Here is a 22,934-nt window from a genome sequence, read left to right on the forward strand (position 1 = left end):
CTATATAGTCAGTGCACTACAAATAAACTAGTTCTATGCCTTTATTTTGTTATACAAATTTATAGAAGAGAAGACCTAAGAGATTTCCTATCCTATAATGCAGTCAAAAGGACACAGCAATGAAAAAGTTAAACCTGCAAGACTCTAAAACGCACACACACACACACACACACACACACACACACACACACACACACACAGGGAGAGAGAGAGAGACAGAGACAGAGAAACACACAAACACACACACACAGACACTTGTTTATGTGGTTTACGGGGACTTTCCATTAACGTAATGGTTTTTATACTGTAAAAACTGTATATTCTATCCCCCTACACTACCCCTATCCCTAAACCTACCCACCACAGAAAACTGCCTGCATTTTTTTAATTTAAAAAAAACACCATTAGTATGTTTTTAAGCCATTTGTTTTATGAGGACACACGAAGTATACAAGAACACACACACACAAATACATGCTATGGGTTTCATGAGAGGAGCCATATACACTGTTTTACCTGGCCTCTGTAGTAGTTCTCCATGGCCTCAATCTCATCTTGGTATTTGCGGTAGTTTTCCTGAAGAAGTTCTTTACTGTGTGCACGCTGCTCTCTCAGATGAGCCTTCTGCAGTTCCAATCCTTCTTCAAAGATCTGCTTGAGCTTCTGAATAAAGACACATTTTTTTCTGTTTATTAAATCATTTGCAGGCCAATCTCTTATCAAAGCAAGAAAAATGTGCATATATTGTGCTAAAAACAACCAGACAGTAAAGACTCATTTTATTCAATCCAAGATGGCCAGTGTGTGGCAGGCAGTCTGCGTCTAAGAGTGTTTTTGTTGATTTTAATTTCAAACATCTCAACTATTCTAATCTATGATCACCAAACCCTTCTAAAATATTCAGTGCACCTGGCTTGGACTTGAGAAATGCATGTATCCCCCCATCCCCCCTCCCATGTTGTTGTCTATACCGGCTTATCTCTGATCAACTTTTCCCTTTTCTGAACTTGTACCTCTTGACTATAAATACTACTTGACTATGGGAGGCTTCACAATGAATTTAAAGAAAAAAATTAGCTGCTATGTTGAAATGAAGGATACCTACCAGTTTTGAAATGCAAGTTTTAAAGATGCAGTACAGGTGCTGGTCATATAATTAGAATATCGTGAAAAACCTTTCATATATTCTAGATTCCCTACATGTAAAGTAAAACATTTCAAAAATTTTTTTTTACATTTTGATGATTAGAGCATACAGCTCATGAAAGTCCAAAATCCAGTATCTCAAAATATTAGAATATTTCCTAAGATCAATCAAAAAATGGATTTTCAAAACAGAAAAGTTCAAGTTCTTTAAAGTATGTTTATTTGTGCACTCAATACTTGGTCGGCAGCACATATTACAGCAAATGACTTGCTCCTAGCACAAATTACAGCATCAGTGAAGTGTGACATGGAAGTGATCAGCCTGTGGCACTGCTGAGGCACTATTGAGCCTTCAGATCATCTATATATTGTTGGATCGACTGTTTCTCATCTTTCTCTTGAAAATATCCCATAGATTCAGGGGTCAGGCATGTTGGCTGGCCAATAAAACACAGTAATATCATGGTCAGCAAACCACTTGAAAGTGGTTTTTGCACTGTGGGCAGGTGCTAAATTCCTGCTGGAAAAGGAAATCAGCAACTCCATAAAGCTTGTCAGCAGATGGAAGCATAAAGTGCTCCAAAATCTCCTGGAAGATGGCTGCATTGACTTTGCACTTGATAAACACAATGGACCGACACCAGCAGACATCATGGCCTAAAAAAAAATGAACTTTTTCACGATATTCTAATTATATGACCAGCACCTGTAGGTGTTGTGGGAAAATAAAAACATTAGCTTGCTAGCATTGTGTATGTCCCACCAGGGGCAGTTCTAGGCCATTTTTAGGTGGGCTTTAGCCCCTCATCTCTCATCTCATCCCCCCTAAAACTATAATCACCTATGAGAATGATCGGACTAGTGCTGCTTCCTCAAGAAAGTTTATCGTTTTCACGTGTTTATCATTTGAAAGAAAACTTGTGCGCTGTGTGTGTCATTATAACGGATCTGTACATTAGGCGTTAAAGTGACAGCAGCATCATATACCTTCTGTTTCAATAATGTTAATCAAACACCAAAAGAAAAATAAATAATTACTCACTGCTCTACTAAGTAATTTCTGTAGCTTTCATAGTATATGTATTACATACAGAAATTTGAGGGCTAAATTTCTGAGGGCTCACTGAGGGCTAAGCCCCTTGAAAATCAAATCCTAGAACCACCCTTCATCCCACCCACCCTGAAAATCACCGTCCAAAGCCATGCCTCCTCGAAAACACATGAACGTGCACAGACCAGAAGCAAGATGACCAGATACATTATTGGATTACATCATGTGTCATTCACCGGTGATAAAAATTTACAGTGCAATGAGTATCAATACAAATCACTATAATAATGAATGTAAACAACTTTTTAAAAATGGAATTAGATGCAGCACATGGATATATTGGACATTTCTTACAGATTTGAACACAAAATAAACAACTTCACTGTCTTTATAACCAGAAAGAAGATAGAATTTCAGCAAAACTACAATATAAACATTGTCAGAATATAAAGCGAAGGAACAACACTAAATTTAAGCTACAAGCAGCGAATGAAAGGACCCTCGCTACCCATTGGCCTTAGAAAAACAGTGAACAGTGGGCGACATGCATGTAAGCGAGTAAATACAGTATAATTATGGCAAAGTCATTTCAAAGTGTCACACTTCCTGCTGCCAATGGGTGGGGCTTTGACTATAACTGAATATTGCCATGTTGATGTCTTCAGGCCAGGACTATTATCAAACATATGAAGTTTGGAGCAGATCGGACATTGTATGCCTGAGTTACAAAAACTTCCTGTTTTGTGACATTAATCGCATACATTAGCACTCAGCCAAGTGTTGCATAATTTAAAATGTTTCTAGTATGTTTGGTACTTCTTGGAATATTAAAATGTGTTTCAGGGAGTGAATTACAGTGTAAAGCATGCCATTTCCTGTTGCCAGCAGGTGGCACTATGACTAACTGAATATTGGCATATGAATGTCTTTAGGCCAGGACTCTTATTACACATGTGAAGTTTAGGGCAGATCAGACACTGTATGCTTGATTTACAACAACTTCCTGTTTCATGATGATAATAGCATGCTTTAACAGTCAGCTAGGTGTTGCTAGAAAGATTTAGAATATTTGTAGCATGTTTAGTAAATGTATTTTAGTATGTTGCCAGTAGTGTACTACTGTATATCAGGTACAGTACATGGCAAATTTTCTGTTGTTACAGGGTAAGTAGTTAATAAAATGCAAACAATCTGATATCTGACTCCGAAACCTTTATTTGAAAAACAACTTTATTAAAAACAGGTCTACAACACTTATTATTATTTTTTTAAATCAACTTTTCATTTCAAATTCTAAAGTCCTGAGAGAAAGTAACAAGGTTGTCCGTTTTTTGGTTGTTGTTGTTTCTTGCTTGGCTTCCTACTCCTCTTGTTTCTCAACTGATGAATCTTAAGAAGGAATCCCATTGCTATTCTGTATTATAAGAAAATACAGTATACCCAGAAATGTTCTCATGGTTTAGGCTATTTATCTTTTCGCTTCTGACCAACTGTCACCAGCACCAGCATGAGAGTCGACTTCGCGTTCGACGAAGCACATTAAATTGAACAACGTGAAGCTTTCTCGTGCGAGATTCATGTGAAACTCACGCGAGAACTGCCGTCTCTGTTATTCTGTCGTTTGTTTCTCATTCTCATTATCTGTTATTCTGTGTATTTTGTTGTGAGCATTAATAAAAAAATAATTTATAAAAAAATTGACGGCATCCAACATCTGCATAAGTTTCTTGGCACGCTTACGTCACGCTTCAAGTTACATCAAGAATGAACTCTCAACCCTCTCATGCACGCACAGAAGACAGTTGGTCAAAAGTTTTAAAAATATTTGTTATTTTTCTTACAATTACGTATCGTTTCACTTCAGAAGACATTGATTCATCCATTGGGGTCGTATGGATTACTGTAGTTATTGCTGTTTGTGCTGTTTGATGCTTCGACTTTTAGGAACACATGAGCTTGCAATATAAAGCGTTCCCAGATGATTTATTTTTCCTAAAAACCTTTTTTGTGTTCATCTTGAGAAGGAAAGTCGTATACATCTCAGATGGCATGAGGGTAAAAAATGAGTAAACGGTGAGCACATTTCCGGCTGTACTGTATTTTCTTTTAATACAGAATAGCAAATGACATGGGATTCTCTCTTAAGATTAATCGGTGGAAAGAAAGAAGAAGAGGAACCAGAGGAGGAGGTAGCCAAGCAAGAGAAACGAATAAGAAGTGTTGTAACTTTAAATCTGTTTTGAAATAAGTTGTTTTTCAAATAAAGGTTTCCAAGTGATATGACTGTTTGAGTTTTTTGTTAATTGCTTACCCTGTAACTACATGAAATAAGAGGGTAACAAGCTCCACTTTAATTTACGGCCCATAATGTCATACTTACCCTGTAACCAGGGATGGACTGGGACCAAAAATCGGCCCTGGCATTTTGGCCCAGACCGGCCCACCAGCACATAAGATCACAAATACCACCCGTCCTTCCACTTTATCTATCTATCTATCTATCTATCTATCTATATATATATATATATATATATATATATATATCTATATCTATATATATATATATATATATATATATATATATATATATATATATATATAAAAACATTTGTGTCAATTTGACGTTGCACATTGTGCAAACTTTCTTAATCAGAATTGTAGCTTTTATATATATTTTAGAAGGGTTTGATTTCATTCCCCTATATTTACAGGTACTTACTGTATAGTTACACTATAATTATCGAAAGGGTCCCACTTTATATTAAGTGCCCTTAACTACTATGTACTTACATCACAAAATAAGTACAATGTACTTATTGGGTTCATATTGAATTGCAAAACACTTTTGCAGCTATTGAGGTGGGATACGGGTAAGGTTAGGGGAAGCTTTGGTGGTATGGGTAGGTTTAAGGGTGGGGGTAAGGTGTAAGGGATGGGTCAACAGTGTAATTATAAATGTAATTACAGAAATTAATTACAGATGTAATTACATGCAGGTGTTTTTAAAATATAAGTACAATGTAAAAACATGTATGAACACAATAAGTGCATTGTAACAAATTATTAATTTAAATGTAAGTACATAGTAGTTAAGGCCACTTAATATAAAGTGGGTCCAAGTTATAATAGGCCTACTAACTTTAAAATTATTTGTACTCCAATTCATTTTTTGAAATATAAACATTTAAATGGTGGCTGTCAACACCATTTACCATGACAGATTTATTAAAATCTATTGAATTGAATGGCTATTGAAGAACATTAAAAATTATAATTATTATATAATATGATGCATATATTTAGCTAAATGCTCCTCTCTAGAATTCATTTTCTAGCTGACTAACGAGTTTATGGTCACTGTTCTGAGGTAAATGTGACATTACGTGACATTGTTTACAAGCTGTTTACGCGATTACACTGATTACGCGAATGCACAAGACATGATACAGATTTCGTTACGTTATACTGTATCTTTTAACATATCTTGTTAATATGTTCATTCATGTTTATTTCACACTGTAACTGGTATTAAAGTGGAGGAGAGGATCAGTTCACGTGCGCTTCACGTTGCCGCATCTCTTGAACTGATGAGGTGCTACAGCTGTCACGACACATTAAAGAGCACCAAAACAGTTTTTTTATTTAGTAGTAAAATGGGCAGAATTGGAAATATGAGACTTTGTTTCATGTCAAAAGCAACAAACCACAAATCTTATTGTGATTTCTTGGTTGGTTACGTATCCTCACGCTTTTTTAACCCTTTAAGACCTGAAGGCTTTTTTAGAGTTTTTTTTTTTTTTTTTCTGAGCGACACACACAAAAGTAAAGACTCATAACTCCAAAACTGTAGCAATGTTTCATTTGATAGAACACTTTTTAAAGAAAATATAACAGAACACTTTTTAAGAAAATATAAATTACATTACATTACATAAAATAAATGACAAAAAATATATACAATTTTTTAAAATAATTTTTCTTTTTTTATTATTTGACATGGAATAACTCAGGAACACAATAAGATCAGATACAAATTCTTTTTTGGTGATGCTCTAGTACATGTGATCTGCATCTGGTTCAAATTTCGTGGTGACAGTATAAAGTTTTTATTTTAATAAATTGCTATTAATTTTTTCCGCAGCCAGGTGGCGCCAACGGGCGGTAAACTCCGGTTTAGAGGCACTTCTCAGCACTTGTTAGGAGTTTTTCAAAATGGTTTAAAATGCATTAAAAAGATGAGATTCTAAGCTTTAAAATGATATCTATTTTGTGTTATTCCACGTTAGAAAACGAACATGGATGGGTCCGGGAACATTGGATACACACTGCATCCTGGAGAGATGAGAGACATGTTTTTAGCCAAGTATGTTAAATCATTCTGTGAGTAATATCTTGTGATCAACACATTATATTATGTTAGGTTCATTCTAATCGTGAGAATCTGCTTTAAATATTGATGTGCCATTTTCTATGATCTGTGCAATTTTAATGAAGTTATGAGCACGTGTAATATACATATTTGTATTCAGTTAGCCACTGTGCTATCTTTGCTTTAAATGCATATTACTCAGACTCATTAGAGGGTGAAAACAATGCAACAGAAGCATGTTGGAGGCTTGATATGAAAGTTTAAAGTCTCTGGTTTTGTATGCAAAAAGAATTTTTGTGCTACCTATATGGATTCAATTTTTATTGGCTCTTAAAGAGAGACACGCAAATGGGAGTGCCGACGCTCCATCCGGTCTTAAAGGTCCCATGGCATGAAAATTTCATTTTTTTTAGGTTTTTTAACATTAATAAGAGTTCCCCTAACCTGCATATGGTGCCCCAGTGGCTAGAAAAGGCGATGGATGTAAACCGAGCCCTGGGTAAATTGAGAAAATGAAAGCTCAGACATTCCAATCTGGAATCTTCCCTATATGTCGTCATACGGGGAAAGGTTACCCCCCTTTCTCTGCTTTGCCCGCCCATGAGAAAATGAGCTACTAAAGTGAGATTCGAGCACAATATTTTTTTTTCCTTGAGAGACATCATGCCTTGTAAATGAGCGAAGCATGGCAGTTGCTCAGTGTTTGGATGTACAAATGAACACCTTAGTATTTTAGTTCCTTCATCCGAGCCAATGAAGAAACAGGACAATTTTATTTTCTCTGGTAATGCGCCGATACAACCTCCCATAGTTTAGTATGTCTGCGCCACACATTTCACCAACGACTGTTTCCTTAATGTGGGCCAATTCAGCCCAGTTACTGTGGCTAATGTAAAGGTAGATAGCATCAAGTGTGTGTGTGAATACATGTGTGTTGTACATTTCTTTGTTGTTTGGATAACCGTTCTGCTGTTGGCGCATGTGATATCCACATTTCCAGATTACAGAGCTTGATGTAATTGTAATAAAATTGTAAAAACTTTTAAGATTTATGAAATATAAAATATGTAAAGAAATAAATGATGAAATAAATGACTAATTTAGTAGCGCTAGTTAGTGTCTATAGCTGTCAGGGTTCATGGATTCACTTACTCGCCCTCGTGTGTTTGTTGTGGGTGTGTGTGTGTGAGTGAATGATTATGTGGGCGTCACCCAATATGGTCCGATTGCGATCTGTTGCCAGCCGTGTCTTGTTAGTGTTTGCTATATATTGTGCGTGTCTTTATGTGGTCTTTGTCAGTTCATTGCAGGCTGTCCCTGTGTCGTGCACTCTGTTTGTCTCTTCCTGGTTCCTGGATTCCTGGATTGTCGTCGTGTGCCCTGCTTTCTGGGTTGGATTATCTCTGGTCTCTGATACCCGCTGTAGCCCTGCGTCACCCTGCTCTGATCACTCTGCACGCCACTGACTCTGCACGCTTCAGTCTCTGCATCGACTGTCCATTTGGAGTGAAGTTATTGTACAGCGCATTCTGTCAATAAATATTGTTATACTTGCAGTTGGATCCTCTGTCTGTGTTCTTTTCCTGACAGAACGAACTGACCAAGAATGGATCCAGCACGGGACGGGAGGCCGCTCGCAAGCTCGTGGATCTGCGACAGGGAGTTCGACCAGTTTCTGACTACGCCATCGAATTCCGCACCCTGGCGGCGGAATGTAACTGGAACGAGGAGGCGCAGTGGGATATGTTCCTGCATGGGTTGGCCGACCGTGTTCATCAGGAGATCTACCCGTTGGATTTGCCCACCAGTCTCAATGGACTTATTGAGCTCGCGCTACGATTTGATGGCCGTTTACAGGAACGCGCTGAGCGTAAGAGGCCAGTAGCACGCGTTGAAGAACTGGATGACGTGGGAATCAGCGGAGGTAACACGGTCGGTCCCCCGTTCGATCCTGAACCCATGCAGGTGGGTAGAGCTCGGCTCTCCCGGGAGGAGAGGACACACCGGATGCAGAAGGGACTGTGTTTGTACTGTGGTGGAGCTGGACACTTTCTAAAGGAATGTCCCGTAAAAGGCAGAGCCCGACAGTAGGACCGAGGTTACTGTCGGGTGGTCTTTCCTTGGAGAAATCCTCATCTGCGACACTCCTCCCGGTGAGACTACAGTGGGTATCGGGGCATCACATCTGCCAGGCTCTGATCGACTCGGGGGCAGAGGGTAACATCATGGACTACGGTCTGGCCGCGCGGCTGCACATACCCATTCGCCCCTTGGAACATGCCATTACTGTTCTTGCCCTTAACGGACAGAGACTACCCACCATCACACACGCCACGGAGATATTAACCGTCATCACATCCGGTAACCATACTGAACAGTTGTCATTTTACATTTCCAGATCAATACTCCATCCTTTTGTTTTTGGACATCCGTGGCTGGTGGAACACAAGCCCAGGATCGAGTGGGGCCAGGGATCCATGGCGGAGTGGAGTCAGCGCTGTCATGCGTCTTGTTTGTTGTCTGCTTGTTCTTCTGTTTCTCGTTCTGTGTTACAGGAGGAGTCGGTGAATCTGTCAAAGTGCCTGAGGAGTACCTCGACCTGAAGGAAGTGTTCAGTAAGTCCCGGGCTGCTTCTCTCCCTCCGCATCATCCCTACGACTGTGCTATAGACTTAAAGCCAGGGTGTTCTCCGCCTAAAGGCAAGTTATATTCACTTTCTAATCCGGAAAGGGAGGTCATGGAGAAATACATTTCTAATTCTCTGGCAGCTGGGATCATCCGCTGTTCTTCGTCTCCCGCAGGGGCAGGTTGTTTTTTTTCGTGGGTAAGAAGGACGGGTCACTGCGGCCATGCATTGATTACAGAGGACTGAACAACATCACGGTAAAGAATACTTATCCTTTGCCGTTGATGTCTTCTGCCTTTGAACGGCTGCAGGGCGCATCTCTTTTCACGAAATTGGACCTGCGCAACGCTTTTCATTTGGTCCGCATTAGGGAGGGGGATGAGTGGAAGATGGCTTTTAACACCCCTAGAGGGCACTTTGAGTAACTTGGTTATGCCTTTCGGCCTTTCCAACTCGCCCACCGTGTTCAATGACGTGTTGAGAGACATGGTCGATCAGTTAATTTATGTCTACCTGGACGACATATTGATATTTTCTTCTTCTCTCCAGGACATGTGCAACATGTCAGGCAAGTGCTCCAGAGGCTGCTAGAGAATGGGGTTTTTGTCAAGGCGGAGAAGTGCATTTTTCATGCATAGTCAGTTCCTTTTTTGGTATCGAGTCGTCCGAGGGGGTGCGCATGGATCCTGACAAGGTTAAAGCTGTGGTGGATTGGCCAATCTCAGATTCCCGCAAGGCCCTGCAGAGGTTTTTGGGATTCGCCAATTTTTACCGGCGTTTTATTCGCAATTTCAGCCAACTGACAAAGCTCCTCTGACCACCTTGACCTCCCCCGCAACGGCGTTCAGGTGGTCGGATGCAGCCAAGGCTGCATTCTCCAACCTCAAGAGCCGCTTCGTTTCGGCTCCCATTCTCATCGCCCCTGATCCGTCACGTCAGTTTGTGGTGGAGGTTGATGCGTCAGAGGTGGGGGTAGGTGCAGTTCTATCCCAGCGTGCCGCCGCAGATGATAAGATGCATCCTTGCGCGTTTTTTTCCCATCATTTATCTGCTGCCGAACGCAATTACGACATTGGTAACAGGGAGCTGCTGGCAGTCAAACTAGCTTTGGAAGAGTGGCGTCACTGGTTGGAGGGTTCGGGGGTACCTTTCATCGTCTGGACTGATCATAAGAACTTAGAGTACATCAGATCCGCTAAATGACTAAACTCTAGGCAGGCTCGGTGGGCTCTGTGTTTTGGTCATTTTTGATTTTATCTTATCGTCCCGGGTCTAAAAACATCAAACCCGATGCTTTATCTCGCGTTTTTGATCGTTCCGAGCGCCCTTCCACTCCCGAGTGTATTCTACCTTAGAGACTCATTGTCTCTTCACTCACATGGGAGGTCGAGTCGAAGGTCTGCACGGCCTTAGAAAGGGTAACGCCTCCGCCCGGGTGCCCGCCGAGTCGATTATTTGTGCCAGAGAGGTTACGTTCAGACGTTATCCGATTGGGGCCATGATTCCAATCCGGCTTGTCATCCATGGGTTAGTCATACCAATTTTTTGGTTAAGCAACGGTTCTGGTGGCCCTGCATGGCTTGCAACGTTCGCAATTTTGTTTTGGCTTGCTCTGTCTGCGCTCGTGGTAAGACTTCCAATCGTTCCCCAGAGGGGCTTCTTCAACCGCTGTCTGTCCCTTCAAGACCCTGGTCCCACATAGTGCTAGATTTCGTTACAGGCCTCCCTCCTTCACAGGGCAATATGGTGATTTTGACCGTAGTGGACCGGTTCTCGAAGGCGGCACATTTCATCCCCTTGCCTAAATTACCTACTGCCAAGGAGACAGTGGTTACTGTCATCAATCACGTCTTCCGCATTCATGGCCTCCCAGTAGACGTGGTTTCTGACAGGGGGTCCCAATTTACCTCCAAATTCTGGAAGGAATTTTGTGCATTCCAGTGAATTATTAATGGGATATATTGTAAATTATATAGAGATTATATAGAGAGAACAGACCACAAATGTGCAGCATATCTTGTCCTTTTTCATACTATTACAGCGGTATGCAAAGAGACAAAATAAAATAATCGGGAGGATAGAAAGCAGCTGCTGAAAAGAGCTCTTGCCATAGATATTCTTGTTATAACGTTATGTTACAATACCAAGCGTTACGTAATTCTCATGATGTCTGAAAATATAACATGAAAGAAAAATTGACAGCTCGTTCAGTCAAGCTGACAGATAAGATATATTTGTAGGGCAACCTTCTGATTTGAAATGATCATGTTTTTTTGAATGGAAGTTCCCAAAACCGGAAGTGGAACCCATAATTCAGAACGCAGTAGGCTAGTCAGGAATAAGGTCAATAATCCTCACACTTCTCTTCATGTTTTTTGACCTCCCTGAGCTGTTGTTTGTGTATCAATCTTATGCACCAAAAGCATGCTTTCATTTAATTTTAATATGTGTGGTTAGGGTTAGGCCCTATTGTTTTCTTTAGGATTATTATTAGGGCCAAAGCCCTAAGGGCTGAAGGCCCTTTTGTTTTCTTTAGGATTATTATTATTATTAGGGCCAAAGCCCAAAGGGCTGAAGACCCTATTGTTTTTTTAGGGCCTGAGCACCGATGGTGTGAGGACCCTATTGGAATTGCTCCGTTTATTAGGGCCCGAGCACTGATGGTGTGAGGACCCTATTGTAATTGCTCAGCCAATTATTCTTCTTCTCCAAAATGAATCGCATTTTTGAGGGCCTAAACGTTCTCAAAAACTCATGAAACTTTGCACACGCGTCAGAAGTGGTGAAAATTTACATCTGATATGGGTTTCAGAGTTAGGTGTGGAAAAATGGCTCGATAGCGCCACCTACAAAATTTCAATTAAGCGCCCTTCGTGCTACGTTTCACATACAGTTATGAAATTCGGTAGACAGATGTAACAGCCCAATACCAACAAAAAAGCCCCTGGGTGCAAAGTTTGTAAACCCAACAGGAAGTGAGATATTTTGAATTTTCTCTACAAAATCTTGAGTGATTTTGAGGCTCTTAACATGCTTCAAATTGCATGAAACTCGACACACACATCAATATTGTCAACCAGTAGACATGGATAAAGCCATAAAAATGGGCGTGGTGGAGGGGCTCAGTAGCGCCACCTTTTGACAAAAGTGGGTGTCACAGACACGTCAGGTTCCAACATCCACCAATCACAGTGCACTCCATCCCCAGAGTACTGATCACCGCCACCTGCACCTCATCATTGCACTCATCAACAGCACTATAAAGAGCACACACACACAGCACTCCATGTCCGGTCTCGTTTGCAGATATTCACGTAAATGCTTACCTCAAGGACTCCCTGCTTCATACCTACCAGTCTCCAGCGTGTCTCCTTCCCTCTGTGTTCCTCGTCTCCTGTGTGTGAGTGCTCTACCTGTCTCCAGCGATCTCCAGCTCCAGCGTGTTCACAGACTTCCATACCTGAAAAGGAAAAGGACAGTAACTATCTCCATTCTACTCATATATCCATCTACTATTCCATCTCTGCTTACCTGCTTACTGCATTCTGCTCAACTGGTGTCAATAAACTCACATTACCTGTTTACGTCTGTGTCGGACTCCTGTGTACCGTAACAGAAGACCGGACCAATACCGCAGACCCAGTATGAGCCAGCCTGACCCTTTCCAAGCCCTGGTGGATGCGCTTCAGCGAACTCTTACCACCAATCCACCGTCACCATCTCCAGCCACTTCTTCACCTGCACCAGCGAGCACCTCAGTCAGCACCGCCAGCTCTCCTTCACCTCCGTTGTACGCCAGTCCCATGGCCAAACCAGCGCCCTACTCAGGATCGGCGGAGGACTACAGCGGGGATTCCTGCTGCAGTGCGAACTGGTCTTGGAGATGCAGCCGCATCTGTACCCGAGCGATACTTCCAAAATAGCGTTCCTCATCTCCCAGTTAAGCGGCAAAGCATTAAAGTGGGCCGATTCCATCTGGTCACAACACGGTGCAGTCACGCAATCATACCCTGCGTTTATTTCCCATTTCCGGGAGGTGTTCGGAAAGCCGATCACAGATTCGTCTGCTGGTGAGAAACTCTACAATCTTATACAAGGGTCTATGTCTATTTACGATTATGCTTTGCAATTCAGGACGCTTGCTGCTGTTAGCGGATGGAACGAACAAGCTCTGATAACCACATATCGTCAAGGATTGGAACCTCGGGTACGGCTGCATCTCGCTGCATACGAGGATTCCATCGGCCTCGAGAAGTTCATCCAGCTTTCCATCCGCTGCGCCACTCGTATGCAGGCATGCCTCCAAGAGCACCAGGACCAGTCTCTTCCCAACATACTCCTCTGCCGGTCCGAACCCATCAGCTCCCCAGAACCAGCCAACGTACCTATGGATGTAGAAAACTCTCGTTTAACCCCTTCTGAGCGCCATCGTTGGCTGACCCTGAACCTGTGCTTGTATTGTGGCGCTCCCGGGCATGCGATTGCGGCGTGCCCCACACAACCTCCTCGACCCATGGTGAGTGCCATCATCCCTTCTATTCAGAAAATGAAACCACTCACCACTGTCGTCAATCTGATTGCCGCTGATATCTCCCTTACAGTGGTTGCGCTCCTCGACTCAGGGTCAGCCGGCAACTTCGTTTCCGGCGCCCTCTGCTGGCAGCTTCATCTCAAGACCTCTCCGTCTCCGACGATCTACCAGATCAACTCCATAACTGGCAAGCCTCTCAGCTGTAAGCACGTCCGTACAGTGGCAGGACCTCTCAAGTTGCAAGTCGGTCTTCTACATCAAGAGGAATTACATCTGGTGGTTCTGGAGGATTCCACCGCTGACGTGGTTCTGGGGCGCCCCTGGTTGGAGCAGCACAATCCCACCATCTCCTGGAAAACGGGCGAAATCCTGAAGTGAGGCGAAACCTGTTTCTCTCAATGTCTGGCTGAACTTCCTGTACCACGAACTCCACCTTCTAATCTCTCCCTCTGTGCAACATCCACCGAGAGCCCTGTTGAGAAACGCTCCATCGACATTCCCAAATGTTACGCCCCCTTCAGCAATGTCTTCTGCCCACAAAGGGCTTCCAAGCTGCCTCCACACTGGCCATGGGACTGTGCCATCGATCTGCTTCCGGGTGAACCAGTGCCAAAGGGTAAGATCTACCCATTATCCATCCCGGAGAAGAAGGCCATGGAGGATTACATCAAGGAGGCCCACGCTCAAGGATACATCCGGCCGTCTACTTCCCCTGCTGCTTCCAGCTTCTTCTTCATGGCTAAAAAGGACGGAGGCTTGCGGCCCTGTATCGACTATCGCTCACTCAACAAGATCACAGTAAAATTCAGATATCCCCTTCCTCTCGTCCCAGCGGCCCTGGAACATCTCCGTGGTGCCACTGTGTTCACGAAGTTGGACCTCCGCAGCGCGTATAACCTCATCCGGATACGTGAGGAGGATGAGTGGAAGACCGCCTTCATTACTCCTACTGGCCACTATGAGTACCTCGTGATGCCGTATGGCCTGGTCAACGCCCCCTCTGTATTCCAGGACTTCATTCATGAGGTGCTCCGGGAGTTTCTCCATAGTATACATCAACGACATACTCATCTACTCCCGGAGCAAGGCCGAACATCGCCGACACGTTGCGGAGGTCCTTACCCGCCTTCGTCAATTCCACCTGTTCCTCAAAGTGGAAAAGTGTTCCTTCCATCAGCCTACAGTGTCGTTTCCTGGGATACATCATCGACCAGAGTGGCATCCGGATGGACGAGAGGAAGGTGGAATCCATCACAACCTGGCCAGAACCCTCAACCATTAAAGAATTACAACGCTTCCTTGGATTCGCAAACTTCTATCGCCGGTTTATCAAAGACTACAGCTCCATCACCCATCCTCTCACCAGTCTCCTCAGAAACAAGCCCAAGTCTCTGTCCTGGAATCCAGCAGCCACCAACGCCTTCAACCGCCTCAAGGAAGCCTTCACCACCGCTCCCTTACTCGTCCACCCCGATCCAGAGCTGCCCTTTATCGTAGAGGTGGACGCCTCTACCACCGGAGTGGGAGCGGTGTTGTCACAGCAGCAGGGGACGCCAAGTAGACTCCACCCATGCGCCTTCTTCTCCCGCAAGCTCAGCCCGGCGGAAGTCAACTATGACATCGGTGACAGGGAACTCCTTGCTGTGAAACTTGCTCTGGAAGAGTGGAGGCATTGGCTGGAGGGAGCCAAACATGCATTCCTGGTTCTAACAGATCACAGAAACCTAGAATATCTCCGTGCTGCCAAAAGTTTGAATCCAAGACAAGCTCGTTGGGCCATGTTCTTCTCCCGGTTTAACTACACCATCTCCTATCGACCTGGCTCAAAGAATACAAAAGCGGATGCTCTCTCCCATCTCCATGCTCCTGAAGAGAAAACGGAAGAACCTGAGTCAATCATCCCGAGCTCACTCATCGTAAGCCCCATCACTTGGTAAGAAGAGACCATTCCCTCCTCCAATGCCTCCACAAACCCTCCGCCGGGCTGTCCACCTGGCTTGCTTTACATCACCCGGACACGACGCACTCCAACCATCCACTCAGCTCACACGTCAGCTTACACGTCAATAATTTACATTCATTAGCTCCGACCAACAGGAAGTCAGCTATTTTGGTTTGAATGTAATTTTTTTGAAAAAACAGGCTATGAATTTTATAATACTACTCCAACAAGGTTTATACAATTTACACCAAACTTTTTTAACTTGGTGGTAACACATTGAAGTTGTTTCATTGCAAACGGATTTTGGATATCTCAAACGGTTTGGCCGTGGCAAGGCAATGAATTTATAGTAAGAAAAGGGAAACAAAGTGTTATAACTTCTGCATACATTAATTGATTTTGATGAATCTTCAGCTGTGTGTCTGTTGTACAAGGCTGATCACATAGATGTGACTATTGTGAGTTAAAGTTATAGCGCCACAAACTGGCAGCAGGAAATGTGTTACTTTCAGCATGCTTTGAGATCACCATCTTATTTTTACCCTATTTGCTTCAAACTTCATTTAAATAATGTCAAAACATGACAGATGTAGACCTTTGAAAAGAATTGTGATATCTCAAACACAGTTGCCTTGGCAACGCATCAAACTTTAATATTCGTTTTGAATGCTTTTGAGACTCTTAGCATGCTTCAAACTGTTTGAAACTCCACACACACATCAGGATTGTTAGCCAGTAGACATGGGCAAAGCCTTAGAAACGGGCAGGGAGGAGGGGCTCTATAGCACCACCTTATAGTGCAGTAAATGTGGTGTGAATTTGACATAGTCCTTTTATGCTTAACTGTTTTAAATGCCCATTGTCCGCTGTGCACAGTTGCCCTGAAGCCACCGGGGTGGCGGTGCCACAGGGCTTTGGCCCGTCATCGCTGCTCGCAGCTATATTTATTATTATTATTATTATTATTTTCTACGTTTTTGGGGTTTTTGGGGCCCTTAACATGCTCAAAAACTCTTGAACTTTTGCACACTGGTCAGAATCCGCGGCCATCAGGGCCGGGTATTTTGTGTTTATAAAGCAAAATACAGTTGTATTTTTTTTTTTGAAAATGACAGAACGTGTCCATAGATAAGTCCCTTATTCCTCGTCTGGTATCGTTTAAAGCCCTTTGAAGCTGCACTGAAACTGTAATTTTGACCTTCAACTGTTTTGAGGCCCTTGAAGTCTACAATAAGGAGAATAATCATGGAATGTTTCATCACAAATCTTAATTTCTTTTTGACTGATGAAAGAAAGACAAGAACATCTTGGATGACATGGGGGTGGGTAAATGATCAGGAAATGATTATTTAAAAGTGGACTAATCCTTTAACACTCTGAGGTCTGAAAACGCGCCGGCGCGTTTTGCAGGTTTTTTTTCACATTGCAGCAAAACAGACTTAAAATACTCCATTTTTTGTCATAGAGACATAAGTAATATATCAATTGAAACTATAGAATATCTTCTTTTATTTGTATACACTCAGAGTAAAAACAAAATGTTGTGCTTTTTGTAAAATAAAGAAAACTAACATGATGCATGATTTCTCCTCTCCCTCTGAACGAAGTCCAATCTGATAGTTCTCAGAAAATGAACTGTAACTTAGTGAATACTAATCACAGAAAAATTAAACTTATGTCTAAAAAAACTTTAAGATGTCAGGTTTTAAATCATGTAAGTCAAATCGAAAACAAACCTTCTGTGTTTATGTAATCTGTATGAAAAGAGAGCCATGTCAGAAGTCCGTGATTCAGCTCATTATCTGCTAATGCGGCCACGCCCACGGAGCCAGCGCTATTCAGACGCAAATTCAGAGGCAATACATGCATTCATCGTCTCAATCGTGTATTTATTGTCTTGAAAAGTGTTTATCTGGATGTAAAAGTCATGGTTAGCGAGCTCTAGAAGACATGCAGTTAGTTCCTGTTTTCTTTTCTTCTATAGATGAATTTTAGATGAGTTTTTGTTTCTTTAGCGCCCTCCAGCTGCAGTATGAATTGGAAACTCCATTCATGGAATAGCCTCTTCTTCTTTTAGATGAATTTGTGGACTAAAAATGCACAGAGAGCGCCCTCCGACTTCAAGTATGAATTGAAAACACCAGCGCTCATAGTAATGACAATGAATATTAAATAAATATAACTCCTCTGTATAGAAAATTGACATAAGCATATGAGAATCCAATATTTCTCCAAATGTGCATGCTTTTAAACTAAAAGCCTATATTCAGACTCTTTGCATCACAGAAATACATTGTATTTTAAAGTATAATATAAAACCATTACTTTATATTGTAATAATATTTTTCTGTATGTTTCATATATCATGATGAGTTTGAGACATCACAGAAGGTTTTTTTCACAGCCTACCTGACTGAAATGCCTCATTAATATGCAAGTCATTTCAGCTCATTACTATGCAATTCTTTTGTCTTTTCAGGTGAGAATGGCCCATTATTCAGTGGTGATTCACGCCTCCACGCATACTGTGTTTCTTGGCAAAAAGTGTCTTACAAAAACTAAATCAATATATTGTTTTATATGAAGGAGTAGGCAGCATAATTTTTACATAATTTTGAAGCAAAAACTCTAGTTTACAACCTCCAATACCCTAAAGTATTGTAAACACAGATTTACTATACTTTTTTTGGCCTTATTTCAGTGACTTAAGTTTTTTGTTTTTTCAATAACCACGCATAAATGTTATTCCTTCAAAAACACAAACATGTACATACATGTTCCTCACATATTATTGTAGCCTAGTTTGTGCTGAATACAGTGTAATGACACTTTTTCCATTAATATGTTTATGAACAACTGAAAAAAGCACAAATGTCAGGGCATGTCAAAACTTCTCCAGGCCCCAAATCAGCCTCAGACTCCAGAGGGTTAAGGCTGGATTAGATTTCTCAGAGCACAGTGGATTTTGCACAAATAATAATATATAATTTGCTTTTACCATGGCAGTCTCTGTACTATGCAATGGCCGAAAGCCAGACTGGAATTTTTCAAACAAGCTATTTTTTTAAGAGGTGAGCGTGAACCTGAGATGCAACAACCTTTTCCAAGATTTCTGAAAGAAAAGGTAGATTGGAAATTGGACGAAAGTTGGAAAAGTTATTAGGATCAGCACCCGGTTTCTTGAGTCTTGGAGTTATAACAGCAACTTTAAAAGATGAAGGAACAACCCCAGAAGTTAGAAAAGAATATATAATATCAGTTACTATACCAGATAAGGTGGATAAGCAGGCTTTAACCAAGTGAGTAGGGAGTGGATCTAACTGACAGGTGGAAGACTTAGATTGTCGTCATGGTAAAGCAGAAACGACAGATCACATGCCATCTTATTTTGAGGAGTCAATTGTTGATGGATATTGTCAAATTTAGTAATAAAATCAGTCATAAATTTGTGATTTACACAAATCACTAGAGTATAGGTGGGAAGGAAGGGTATCAGGAGGCCATAAGATGTTATTTACTGTGGTAAACAAAGATCTAGTGTTCCCTTCCTCTGACCTGATTATAATAGAATAGTAATCAGATTTAACGATCAAAAGAGCATTCTTGTAAGAGAGCATGTGATATGCATACATATCTTTATGAACAGTAAGTCCAGTTTTAAAGCATAGAAATTCCAAGCCACATCCCTTAGTTTTAAGTTGCCTCAGTTCAGGTGTAAACTAAGGTGCAGAATGAGAAAAATATACAGTCTGACTTTTTAGAGGTGCAAGTGTATCAAACACACTATGCAGTCCCTCATTATAATAGGAAAACAGGTCATCCGAAGTAGAAAAGACATCTCTCATGAAGAAATGATCAAGTCCATCAGAAAGAGCAGATAGATCAATGTTCTTAACATTCTGAAATGAGATGGAACAACCCATGTTGATTTTTTTCTACCATTAAGTTAACACTGAATGATATTAACTTGTGATCTGATATGGGCAAGTCCAATGCAAGACAGTTAGAAGGGGTTACACCAGAGCAGCAAATAAGGTCAAAAATGTGACCTTTACAGTGGGTTGGAAAATCAACAAACTATTGTATTCCAAAACTATCAAGACATTATATAAAATCTCTGGTGAGAACATTATTGACATTATCCATGTGTATATTAAAATCGCTCGATATAATAACATTGTGAGATGCGGCACACAGTAAAGTTAAAAATAAAGAAAAATCTCTTTACAAATTTGTATTGCTCCTAGGTGGACGATAAACAGTAGCTACAACAGTAGGAACCGTTAATTTGTAAAACAGTGGACTCAAATGATTCATACAGAGGCACAGTTATGGGAGAGACTTCCCACTTCACATTATAAAGTATCACAAGCCCTCCTCCTCGGCCAGAGGCACAGGATTTACAGGTGTAAACAAAGCCAGGAGGAACCGTTTGATTAAGTTGCGAGAAATCATGAAGTTGTTGCCATGTTTCAGTCAAACAGAGGAAATCAAACTTATTATCAGGAGCTCATAAATAAGAGGTCCTTTCTTTGTTAACGAGTGAATGTTGAATAAACCAAAAGTTAGTTTGTTCATACTGGATTTGGTACTAGTTGTCCTGGCTATGTTGGCTGTCTGTCTTGATTTGATTTCTTTGATGGATGTAAGGTGGATGACCAAAATGATTGTATTGGACCTGCGTCATCATAGATATAATTCTGTTGTGACCCGCGATGGATGTACTTCTGCCGAGGATAGTATATAATATCCTGGTGAGATTGAAGGGTCAGCTGTGGTTGGGTGACACAAAATCGCAATGAGCAAAGTATCGATGTCACAGGATGGTAGATGAAATAAGGTATAATCCACATGAGAAGTCGGCTGATCCACATTGTTGCAAACAAACTCCGGGATAGCTCCTTGAGAAGGAAGCGATGCCAGAGGCCGTGATAAAAAGCGGCGGACGAGTCAGATACACGTTAGAAGTTACTGAATAGAATTGACTTTGTTTCTTGGTAGCATCTGATATGAATTAACTAACGTTACACGTTGAATGTAGCAAATTTGTCAAAAACAACATATCTGCGGTAAAACATAATATAGCTTAATAAAAGTGCCATGTAAGACAGAACATTCTCTAATATGTATAATATAAAACCTATTTATAGGTAATGTAGCAATTCATTCTTTTATACACTCATGTATTTTAAACACGCTTCACGTGGTGGTGGTGGGAGGGGTCTCGTACCTGTGGTAGTGTGTGATATCCGCCATGTTTGTGTGAATTGGAGCAGACGCAAGCAAAACAATGGATTATTTACCAAGAGATATTAATGTATGGGGTCATTTCGACAAAATAGTTCTGGAGAGCATCGACGCATATTTACATTTGTAGCATTTTTACTTAGCAGACGCTTATTAAGGAACTTGCTAAAGGTTAACTTCACGTGACTGCTGCGAACGTGGCTTTCTTGCCTTTCCTGAAAACTTTCAGTATGCCACTTCCGGACGAAATGGACAAAATCTTTTTCATCTTTGATCTAAGCATTGTTATGTGGATCTCGATAGTTTACGCTGCACTAAACTTTGACGAGCAACACTCCGATCTGCAAACAAAGAGCTGAGGAAGAGGATGATGACGGTCCTGCATACACAAGGAGAAAGAGCAGGTTTGTTTGTTTGTTTTTAGTTTCCAAGCTCATATATTTTTATAAATGCAATTGTAATAAGCAAAAGTTGTTTTATTCCATGTTTCTTCAAGAGGGTGAGTGAAGAGGATTTGTTTATACTGTCACAGAAGATCATTGTTTTCAAATAACCTCAATTAACTAAATACATAGGCTAGTTACATAAGCTAGTTTCACTGAAAAATTCATTTTTGTTATGATGAGAATGTACTGTAATCCTATGCATTAGTATGTCTGAGATCATCTTCAGTTGCTAAATGTATACAGATTTTACATGCTCATGACTGCTAAAACATGTACAACACAAACACAGCATCACAGCTATTGTTGCTACTAGCTGCTTCTTCACTCAGCATGTTAAGACACACAGGAATAAGTGATTCCCTTTCGATACTTCACTCGTACTGCGTATGGGGAAAAGTCTCCCTTTTTCCCCGCTACTGAAGCCTTTTCAATAACGCAGTGTAACTGCACCGTCATTGGTTAACTCATAGACAAGTTGTCGAACCAATGACAGCGTGGCATAGCTGCGCGGCCTATGGCGACAAAGCGCGCAAACTTTCCCGCCGAAAGGGGCGGGGTAAAGCCCTATATAAGTGAACATTTCGCCATAGGCCATCAGTCCTTTCTCCTTCAGCGACGACAATGCATCTCTTCGCTGATCCCCGCTGAAGCCTGCTGGAAAGAAGCTCGCCGCCTAGGAAGAAGCTTGCCGTCGTCGAAAAGGGTCCTGCAGCGGACCCAGCTGAGCCGCCGGTTCGAGCTAGCGCCCGCACCCTCGTCGATTGTCGCCTGGAGCGCCGTCTACGAGATGCCCGCCTCCCGCTTCCGGCCGCCTTCTCAGCGTGTCTCCTGCAGCCATCCGGCGCACTTAGAAGAGCTTTTTCCCATGGTTTATTTAACCGCTTTAAGAGCAAATTTCCAGCGGTTCTACCGCTCTAAAAGAGCTTTCCGCGGCCCTCACCGCTCTAAAAGAGCCCCTCAATCGCCGTTTTAACGGCAGCGGCGTTTGTCAAAATGCCGCGCCACTCGTGTGGCACGTGCAGAGCCCCTCTGCATGAGAACGCCAGGCACGACGAGTGCGTTGGATGCCTGGGCAGTTTTACTGCTCATGCTGAAGGCATGCTCGCCGGGGCCTCATGCCCGCACTGCGAGTGCATGAGGCCGCCTTCTTCAGGGAAGGCAACCCCACCGCTTGCGCCCTCCCGTCTCTTTCCTCCCGCGAGCCGGCTAGCTCGGAGTCGTGCGAGCTCACGTCGGCCCAGCACCCGCGTGCCTCGCCTTCTCCCACCAGAGAACAGTCCCCCGTCATGTTCTCTCACCCGGAGCAACGTCCCTCTGCGGATGCGAGTGACCTTGTTTCCTTCGGCGGATCGGATGAAGAGCCGCTCGACGACTCCATGTCTCTCGCGGCCTCTGAGATGGAAGGATGGGTTGGCGAGTCGGACGACCCCACCCCCTGCCTCTTATGGAGCCCATTGATCACGGCGCGGGCATGGACGCCGAGCTTTTCCGCGTCCTGTCTAAAGCAGTGGAGGATTTAGACCTCGAGTGGGCCCCGCCGGAGGAGCCATCGCGAAGCTGCGTGGACAAATGGTTC

At 42.3% G+C, this 22,934-nt stretch overlaps 1 protein-coding gene across 1 annotated transcript in view; it reads right to left on the minus strand.

Annotated features, from left to right (window-relative positions):
• Window positions 1-418: 418 nt before the first annotated feature.
• The window catches only part of LOC125244870 (centrosomal protein of 95 kDa-like), a 77,736-nt gene continuing 55,220 nt past the window's right edge, over window positions 419-22,934 (minus strand). The window contains exon 8 of the mRNA XM_048155230.1: window positions 419-663. Coding sequence (XP_048011187.1) covers window positions 487-663 — 177 coding nt within the window. The 3' untranslated portion in view covers window positions 419-486. The remainder of the gene's footprint in view (window positions 664-22,934) is intronic.

Source organism: Megalobrama amblycephala, linkage group LG14, assembly GCF_018812025.1.
Source record: "Megalobrama amblycephala isolate DHTTF-2021 linkage group LG14, ASM1881202v1, whole genome shotgun sequence".
Classification (NCBI taxonomy): Eukaryota; Metazoa; Chordata; class Actinopteri; order Cypriniformes; family Xenocyprididae; genus Megalobrama; species Megalobrama amblycephala.